This window comes from Lagopus leucura, unplaced genomic scaffold (assembly GCF_019238085.1).
Source record: "Lagopus leucura isolate 7727_CA_CO unplaced genomic scaffold, USGS_WTPT01 Super-Scaffold_739, whole genome shotgun sequence".
Taxonomy (NCBI): Eukaryota; Metazoa; Chordata; class Aves; order Galliformes; family Phasianidae; genus Lagopus; species Lagopus leucura.
In genome coordinates this window covers 16,136,499-16,146,601 of record NW_024962255.1, presented here as the reverse complement: position 1 = coordinate 16,146,601, position 10,103 = coordinate 16,136,499, and the positions used below count along the sequence as shown (strand labels likewise).

The following is a 10,103-nucleotide window of genomic DNA, read 5'->3' as shown; positions in this document are numbered from 1 at the left end:
AGTTTGTAAAACTAAAACAGTGTTTTGCACACAATCCTGAATTGCAATCTGCTATTTATGATATGATGGGATCACTGAGTGCTATCTTGTCATCCTGGGGAAACTGCTAAGTTTCTGTGAATCTCCCCTGTGCTTAGATCTTTGTGAACGTGTTCTTGGTACAACCTGCAGTTACAGATAAGTACTTTCCTGAGCAACTGAGGAAGAGGAGGCTGCAAACCAATCCTGAGCTACTTGCTGTTGTCATCTGCAGTCAAGGCAGAGAAGGCTGAGAAGTGTTGCTAGGGCAAATGAAGTGGTAGGCAGTTTCCCAGCTGTTCCTTCTGAGGCACTGGATCCAAGAGAAGAATTCCAGCAGCATGTTGATGCAGTTCCTAATTCCATCTTTTGCTGATGGAAAAGAATTCCTATAACGGGCTCTTAGCTGTGTTTTTGCATATCAGGGAATGCCCCTGATGAGATGTGATTGGTTGTGTGCATCAGTCTGGTCACAATTGCTTTGCTGCTGACAGTGCTTTGTCAGTCTCAGCTGTCAGAGATATCACTAAGTGCCAGGAGACCTTCTGACTTTCTCCATCTGGACTTGGGATTTGATTCTAGCATTTGGAAAGAGAAGTAATCAACTTTATGTCTACAGTACAATAGAATCAAGGTTGGGACCATAACGTAAACCCACAATTTTCTAATTGGTGCTATATGCTGGTGAACAATTAAAAGCAGATCTTAGCAGAAACAGCTGACTGGAAGTTACTGCTGACATTTTCCCCTAAACTGGAGAAAGGTTCCTTTTATACCACAAGTTGTCTTTCTGTTCTGTACTGATTCTCTGCCTGCTTGGGGTTTTCATTTTATTACTTTTTTTCTAGACTGTCATTATTCTTCTTATTTTCTTTTCTGTGTCCTCTCCGCTTTTCTGGCTTTTGAGGCTTTACTTTCTTAACCTCACTGTTTCCAGGTCTTCATGCCAGATTTCCTGTTCCTGCAACCCAGGTGTGGGGTATGGTATTTGCTGGCCATTTTCTTGTTCTTACTTTCTGGCATTTACATGAGTGATGTGGAGTTGTCCTTGACATTGTGAACAACTTTTAGTTTTTCATTTTTCAATTTTTCATTTCAAAGATTAAATTAAAAAATAACCTGCGAGCAACATTTAGGAATATTGAGACAGGAAAAGTGAACAGATTGATTCACTTGGTTTATAAATAAAGGTCACAAAAGCCTCTTGCACTCAGACATTTTTCTCTGTTCAGCTTCGTGTTCATAGATCTATAATAATATAAAAGAAAACTCATTCTTCAAGACAGGATGAAGTATGCTTTATAGAGAAATTATGGAGTAATGTGTCTTTTTTGAGTATTAAGGATGTGTGTTGTCTCAGTAAGTCACAAAGGTAAACACAGCCATACCTTCTGGCTTCTCACAGTTTGCTGAAGCGCCAGTCCTGACCTGCTGAGATGTTGTGTCCTTAGTAAGAAAACAACTTCCCCAAGTGATATGCACACACTTGCTCAAGCAAATCTTGGCCTGATAAAACACAGCTTATTTTCTTAACGGAGATTCAGAATTATGATTACGAATAAAATGTGACTGCTTTCTTTGTAGAACAGAGAATCTGGCTTTAGGTGTTCTACATGTAGATTTAAGCAGCAAGCTTCTTGCAAATGCTGCTGGAATTGCTTGGGTAGCCCTAATGTGCTTGTTCCTATTTGGAAGAGGAGTTTGGCCAGCTGCAAGTCTTGGCTGATAGCAGGAGCTTTTGTTTTGCTCTGAGTGTTGGGAGGTGAAAGCCTAAGATCTCATGAAAACTCCTCGGCTCTGCCGGTGAGCTGGTGGATGGATGAGATGGGAAGTATTTGCAGATGCTGACGAGGGGCAGTCTGCTCACACAGAAGCTGCAGGGACAAGTTGTTGCTCAGCTTGCGATGTATCTGGATGACAGAGTGCTCACAGGGAGCAGATTGCTGACTCCAGCCAAGTGTTCACGTGTCCTGCAGTGTCACAGCTGACTTCTGAGAAACCACAGATGTCAGCTCCATGCAGACACTCACAGCTTCGCCAGGAGGAAATGGATGACAGAGCGAGCTGCGTGCTGCCTTCAGCAAATATCAAAATAACTGGCTGATTCGTATTGGTCTCTAAGAGCTGCTAAATGGCCTGAGATGAAGCATGTGGCCATGCCCGCATTTCCCAGGGTTTTCCTGGGTGAGAGTGTTGGAGTGTTGGCAGCCCAGCAGGGCAGCAGCCTGCGTGCAGAGCGATGCAGGACAGAGGGGCCTGTGTGGGGTGTGCAGTGCTGTGCTGCCGCTTCCTGCCGGGGGGCACGCTCTTCGAAGGGAAATGTGGTTGGGTTTCTTGGACCGCATCTCCTCCCCTGCTGTTCTCATGAGTGTTTCAGCGACTGTCAGGCGTGGCCTGAAGTAGCTTTCATTTAAAGGGGAATAGAAAGGGCTTCCAGTGAAGGCAGAACCGTCAGTAACCATGAGCTATTGACCTATGGCAGCTGTTCATGGAGGAGCTCGATTCAGGTAATCTTATAACTTTCTAATGCCTCTGATCTCCTCAGTGATGGCCTGTCGAGCCTTGCTACTGTGACAAAGATATCACTGCTGAATCAATCCGCTGATTGGAGTATCCTCAATCTTGGTCTTCAATCAGCCTGTTGATTACCATCAGTCAAGTATCCTATTAAGTGGAAGGTCTGATTAACAATGCGTCGCTTTAGAGCGTGGATACTTGTGAATGTAATAGGATGATATCCTGATGCTTGCATGTTCACAGAATTGTGTGAATGTGCAATGTGCAAGACAACAATAGCATCACTCTGATACTTGTAGGGAAAGTATAATTCACAATTTCAGAATTTTCTAAATGAAGAAACAGATGAATAATTAATACCAGAAACTGCAGTGCTTGTTCCATCAGCTGTTAATGCAGTTACTGATTAACAGTGTTTCTTCCCATATTACCTAACAGCCCTGTTCTTACATATGACCTCCAGGCACTCAATTCTGTTACAGAAATGCGGAAGTGCGAGGTGAAATCCAGCAATGCCAGAACTTCTTAAAAGCTCAAGCACAGACTCCTGCAGTTGTCCTTTCTCTGCTAATTTCTCACCAGTATTAAATAATGTCATTACAGCAAAGAGGCCTGGAGACTTGTTCTCTCCTTGCTCCTCCCTTATCCCTGCTTACTGTAGATACAGCTGAGATCCACAGCTGTAGGTTTTATTTCTTCTGAAATTGACCGTACGTTGGGCAAGTGAGGTACAGGTTACCATTCTACTGGCTCCATGTTAAGGTGTGGGGAATTATGCGTAGGGTCAGGATCCCAGCAAGTGTCAGCTTGCACTTTTGGTTGACGAATATTAATGTTTAGCTATGATTTGGTTATTGTTGGTTCTGTTATCTGTGATAAACTTAGTCTTTTTGATTTAGTCATATTGGAAAAAACCAAGAGATTAGAGACTTAGTTCTAGTAACAGTTGCCTCTACTCCAAAAGGGCGTGCTGTCTTGCTCTGCATATGCCAAACATCTGATGTGATAGCTATCATGTAAAGGAAGGATGTGGGACTACTTCTTTGATTTCCTTCTATGTCACTGGGCTGCCCAGCACTCTCTGATTGGAGCAGTCCACCTTTCCCCAGAACAAAGATTCCCAAAAGTGGGGTCTGGCTGATGACTTCAGACAGTATCCATTATAATACTGAGTTAAGGGATTTATAACCTCAGTCTGTAATTTTCTGCAATGCTTAGTACTGCAGTCTGAAAAATCCAAAAGACCTTTAGCGTCTAGCCTTGTCCCAGCAGTTTCTTTGTGGCCAAATCTAAAAATCTGTTTTGATGCAGTTTTAAAATGTCTGCCTTATCTACACATACTGTTCTAGGTTTAAGAAATACTGATATTTGTAGTGATACCTTACTTGAACTTTAGAGCTGTAGAGTTTCACCTCTTCTCTTTTTACAGAAAACATTAAAGCAATAGTGTGGTCGTACTCACGTGAGTACTTGCCATGTGAAGCACTCACAAGCATGAAGTTGTGTACTGTTCTTTGTGACAAAACCTTCAGCTGAATAATTTGCTACACTTGCATGGCTTAAAGCTGGTCTCCTGAAAGCACAATTGCATCTGCATGAATTCATAGAGTCCTATTCAAATGTAGAAATTACAGAAAGTGTCAATCAAGAGATTAAAAATTAGATTTTAAAAATCTTTCTAATAAGTAGATACAGACTTTGTATTTCCCTTCTGTAGCTGGGAAAAGTATTTCCTGGCAGGGATGTGAGAATTCTCAGCTATTTTAATTCCTGCTTCTCTTGCTACTTTTTTTTTTTCTTTCTTGTGTTATCAATATGTTTGCCCATCCATCAGTATAAATATGTGCTGTTTCTGGGAGGCCGGAGTGAGAGCATTGCTTTGTATGTGCAGATTGTAGGGTTACAGATATTTACTTCTCTTGGCTCAGTTTGGGCAGAGTACTGTGATTCTTACGCAAAAAGGATGTTTTTGGTGTTTCAGATTCACTCTTGTATTCACCCTCTTGTTGAGGATCAGGATCCTTTCAGACTACTGCCTTATGTTTTGCTTATAGACACAGTAGTGTGTTCTGGAGTTGGAGCAAGTAGGATCCAGATAACTAAGGATACTGCTGATATGAAATAAAAGCAGGTTTCCTTCATTGACTTTGGGAGAGTAGGACTTCAAAGGCTGTTGCCCATTCCACAGTGCACTCAGAGAGTGGCAGGAGTCAGATGAGTCCATTCGCTAATCTTTCTTATATGACATATTGACATACTGATTTTCCTATCTAACCTGAGAAAGAAACTGTCCATCTCATGAGGGAGTGTTTTTTTGTTGTTGGTTTTCTTTTTTTTTTTCTTTTTTTTTTTTTCTTCATAAGCCTTTGCAGTGCTACTTCAGCACTTTTTTGTCTTTTTGAATTTTCCCCAGCTGTCCCCTTAGGGCAACAAATGAGGAAGCTGTAGTTTCTCTTTCTTAAACTAGATCCCCTTTTCTAAACTTTGCTTTGAAAAGTGTATCAAGTTCTCCCCCACTTCTGTGCTTGCTTCTCAGGGCTGATGTGTGTATATCCATGAATTTTCAGAAAATTGAAATAATTTAATGGGACTCTGTATGCTTTATTTTAGACTCAGGCTGCGACTCTGTAACTGATACAGAAACAGAAGACGAGAAAAACTCAGCTTACTCCTGCCAACTTGCCATGAATGAAGAGCAAGAATCATCCAAGAACACTGGGGAGCATCTGGTGGTGCAGCCTGATCACATACGCTGTGGGGTACCGTATGGCCATTTCCTGGGCTGTGTTCTTGCATGCTAGTGCAACGTGTTATGTTCTCCACAGTAGAGAGTTTTATAACCTGGGATGTAATCCCTAATTCATTTTTTGTTCCCTGTCTTCTCAGGCTCCCTCAGTGTCTCTGCTTTCTAAGCTTGGTTTCCTAGGCCAGGAATAGCGTGGTAATGTGCAGTGTCACTTACTGATGGATAGTCTCACTGACGTGGCTACATGTCCTCTGTCTTATGAAGCAAGTTCACACTCTTAACTCTTCATCTTCCATTCTGGTGAGATTTAGTGCAGACAAGTGGAGTAAGGTGGTGAGCCAATTAACTCCAGCACCTGGATGCAATCTATCATGGAAGTTCTGGTGCTTGTCCTGCAAATGACTCCAAAGAGCTTGGAGCTTAGCTTCCTATTTGAAAAACAGCTTTTCTTACTCTGAGGTCTTTTCAGATGGAAAACACTAATACCATGGACCCGGAGAGTGGGGTAAGGCACCAATGGCTTCACCTCCTCTGCGGTGTACTTTTCAGTCACTGTGGCTGGGCTTCCATTGCATGGCTTTGTGATGTGGGGCAAGAGTGTAGGAGGGACTGATTGTCAGAGGAAACTTCAGCTAACAATTTAGCAAAGCTTCACAGCAGTGTTACTGCTGCTTTACATTGCTTCCTCCTCTATTCCCCTACCAGGGGCAGACTCATGCTTCAGTGCACTGAAACTAAACTCAATGTTTTTCCCTTGTCCCGTGAGTTGGCAAAACATCTGGATCTTAGTGTTTTTTCTTAAAGCACCAATTAAAGCATGAATTTAGGGACCCTCTGCTTTTACTTAGAATCTGACCTTCATGCTTTCAGGGAAACTTCTAAAGGAATGACATCTCAAATTTGGTAGCAACAGCCTGTGTCATGTCTTAGTAAAAAATTTTGAATGCTATACCCTGAGATAAGACCAGAAGTAAACTGTATGCCATCATATGATGGGGAAGGAGGAATAACAGGCTTTCAGTTGACAAATAGAGCTTCCCTTCTCCCTTGGCAGGGGCTGAGCACTATAAGAACAAAACTGTAATTCCTATAGACAGGTGAATGGATTTATTGTGCAGTGTGCGTGCTTACCTTGCAGCATGCTGGATTTGTAGCATATCTGAGCCTCTAACAATGAGTCACAGATGTTTACTGCTGGGTTATTTTGATAGTTTCTGAATGTGCCTTAGATTATAGACATAATCTACTCTCAGCCTGGAGAAAGTAGCATTCTGTCAGGGCAGAGGGAGAACTGACATAAAGGATCAGATGTTTTAGAAAGTGTCCTTGCCTAAATGTTTTGAGTTCCCTCTTTGGTGTGTGCAGCTTGATAACAGGATGTTTTGGGAAGTCATCAAACTGCTAAGCTGCTGGACTGATTTAAGCTTTTACAGAACTGATGAATTAACACAGAGAAAACTGTAGCTATGTGGATTATTTACTTATTTATTTATTGCATTAACTCTATTTGCTTGTTCATGGGAATGGTGCTGTTTCCCTTTGGGCATCTGTTAGCCCATTCACTTTATATGTGTCCAAAGCTTGGCTGAATATCCTGGTATCTTTCCTTATTAGATGAACTTCTCCAGTGCTGGTGCCTGAGTCTACCAGCACTAGGTGGCTGGTGGCAGTAGTAGTGACAGATACGCCCTGTCCGTGGATGTGTTTGGGGCCAAGCTGGATGGGACTTTAGGTAACCTAATCTAGTGGGAGCTGTCTCTGTCCATGGCAAGGGGGTTGAAGATGGGTGGTCTTTAAGGTCCCCTCCAATCCAAACTATTCTATCACTCTGTGATGTTAATGAAGAACCTTTACAAGGATATTAAGAAAGATACAACTCCTATAGCACAGCTTCTCAGTGTTTTAAGGATAAATTCCTTAACTGGCAAGAAGTGGGTAGGAATGAACTCTAGAACTCATTGTAAGGTAGAGTTGTGAAAGAAGATTCACCTCTGTCTTGGATCATTGGATCACTTGTTGTATGTTGCTGTGGGCTGCTTGCATTGGCCTAGGCAAGGTTTATTATTTTTAGCATAACTTTGGGGCAAGAAAGTCTTTTCAGGTTTTTTTCAGATTAGTTATTATAATATCCAGTGGAGTAAGCCCTGTAAATGGCTACAAGTCAGGTATTTGATCTATAAAATCCTGCCTGAATGAGAACTGAGCAATATTACATTGATGGTGTTAAAAGCTGCAGGGTGTGACCCAGGAGATCTCCTGGTTTCCAGAACTGAGAACCTGTTCCAGAAATTCACTTTCATAATTCACATAAGTAGATGTTAGATGTGTCTTGAGCCACAATTAAAGATTTGAAATGTAATAAAATATTGGAGTTTTTTAATGTCATAACTAACTTCTTAAAAGCAGAGCCGGGGAGAATTTTACAAAGCTGAAGTTTTAGTCTTTTAAAGTTCAGGCTGAAGACACATGCTGCAGAGTAGAAAAAAAAATAAGAGAAATTGGATAAAGCTTCTACAAGTCCTTTAATCTCCAGAATATATTCATTTTAAGCTTCTTTCTTTGTTTCTCATAAGAACAGGGCTGTGCTGCTTGAAGGATGAGGCTGCTGTGCTTGAAACTAAGTCAGTTTTTAAATAGCATCACACAGTTTTTATCAGCTTAATGTCTGTATTTGTGTGAAATGTAACAGAAGCCACCTGAGCAGTTATTCCATAACTGGAAGGTATTACTGAAAACCACTTGGGATTGTGGAAATTACAGATTAATTTATGCGTTAGTCGTGATAACAACAAAATCTCTGGAAAATGGGCTTTAAAGTGTTCTTATATTGTAAACCTGTATTTTCTAATGTCTTTTCTCTTAGGTACAGACCACTGTTTATATTATCATGAAATGTAGACTAGATGACAAAGTGAAAACTGAAGTTGAATTCTCTCCAGAGAACTCATCATCTGTGCGTGTGCTGGCTAAGTTGGAGAATGAATACACAATATCTGTGGAGGCTCCAAGTAAGAAGGGCTGAGATTTGCTTTCCCACTTCCCCACCCCTCATTGCACCTCTTCTCTCCCAGCCTGCCTGTCCTGAATAATATCAGAGGGGTAAGGGTAGAGACTGCATTGTGGGGAACAGTGGGACCAGGAAATCTTGGACTTGTGTTCTTGTCTGTGATACTTCTGTGGTGTGGAACTGAGGAGACAGCTGCTTGACATCTGTCTTCCCAGCAGCAGTGTCAGGATTGCAGTGTGGAAACACCTTACTGGAAATTCTGCAAGCAGGTGACATCACATAAAGTGCTTTGAACTTAACTATGTTAGTGTTATAATCATGTTAGTATTCACAGACACCATGAGAAGATAAGTGCAGGTAAATAATTGCTTATGGTACTTTTTTAATGTTTAATGATCTCTGTGTGAGCTGAAACTGTTTAACCTGACTTGCCTTTTTATTCAGTTATGTTCTGTCACTCTGGATATTTATATTTACAGAAGCTTAGATTGTCTAAGCTTTAGGTTCACTAAACTTTAAGGGCAAGGTTTTTGAGCCCTACAGACTGATAACAGTTTCCCAGGATGATTTTATTTAATCTGCTTTGGTCTGTCCTGTTGAAGAGCAAATATACTATGTCTAGGAATAGAGAGACTAATAATAGTTATGGCAAAGACTCCTGTAAAGACTGTCAAGTGCATGGCTTTAAAGAAGATAACCAAAGTCACATGAAAATGTTTAATTTAATCTGCTCTAAATCAAGACTTTGGATTTAAACACCTGGAAACTAGCTTACATGGCTCCCAGCACAGGAGGGATGCAGAGCTGTTGGAGTGGAGTGTTTCCCTCGTCTGTTCTCAATGATGATTTCTTCTCTTCCCTTTCAAAGATTTAACTTCTGGGACAGTGCCTCTGCATATATATTCAGGGGACTTGATGGTGGGAGAAACGAGTGTCACCTATCATACTGACATGGAGGAAATCAGCAGTCTCTTGGCTAATGCAGCCAACCCAGTACAGTTCATGTGCCAGGTAAAAGCTCTAGCAAACAGCCAGAACATGGCTTTTCTCAGAAAGTAGATATGGGAATATAAGCAAAGGTGCTTGCCACAAGGTAGCTCTTCTGAAATGAAGAAAAACAGTTTTTTAGGGACTTTCTCATAGCCCTGCTTGTCCCTGTTTAGACCTTGCTTTGAGAAGATTGGAATGACAAACTTGATACAAGTCAAATTACTACAGATGTCTGGATATTTGAACCAAAGGGTTTTTGGAAAAGATGTGATGATAACAGATTCAAACTTTGTGAGTTAAGCAGGATAAAATAAAAGTATTTGTTTATTCTTAGCTCTTATTTATTTTAAGCCAATCCTTAATTCTCATATGACATTTTGCAGTTAGAGTAGCTGAGCCCTGTTATAGAGTAAAACTTGTACAAATGTGTTCTCCAGGTCTGTTGTCTTTACTCTGTCTGCATGTCCCTATTAGCTGTGTGACAGAAGCCTGTAGAGTAGTGTTGATCACCAGCACTAAAGAAGTTGTCTCTCACTTCCTTTTAAATTCAACTTAATAAGCAGTTTTTACTGGGCTGTGCTCCTACCTGGGGAATAGGCATGCTCCACAGTCTTTGGCTAAGAACCAGTCAAAACCCAGAATATACACCAGGGCAATTCAAAACTGATTCATTTGTACTTAAAGCAGTAGCAATACTTCATTGGAATGGTGAGATTATATCCATCAAGGTAGATGGAAGTAAGTCTTCTGTGCTTCCAGTTGTGCGAATGACTTTCTTCTTGTACTCTTCTTGTGGAGTGCGTGGTTCTCATCTGTTCAGATTAA

At 41.2% G+C, this 10,103-nt stretch overlaps 1 protein-coding gene across 3 annotated transcripts in view; it reads left to right on the top strand.

Moving 5' to 3' along the window:
- PIK3AP1 (phosphoinositide-3-kinase adaptor protein 1) overlaps window positions 1-10,103 on the top strand; it is a 38,786-nt gene that overhangs the window by 12,129 nt on the left and 16,554 nt on the right. For all 3 annotated transcript variants that reach the window (XM_042863242.1, XM_042863240.1, XM_042863241.1), the window contains 3 exons: window positions 5,146-5,294; window positions 8,145-8,289; window positions 9,157-9,299. In XM_042863242.1, coding sequence (XP_042719176.1) covers window positions 5,146-5,294; window positions 8,145-8,289; window positions 9,157-9,299 — 437 coding nt within the window. The remainder of the gene's footprint in view (window positions 1-5,145; window positions 5,295-8,144; window positions 8,290-9,156; window positions 9,300-10,103) is intronic.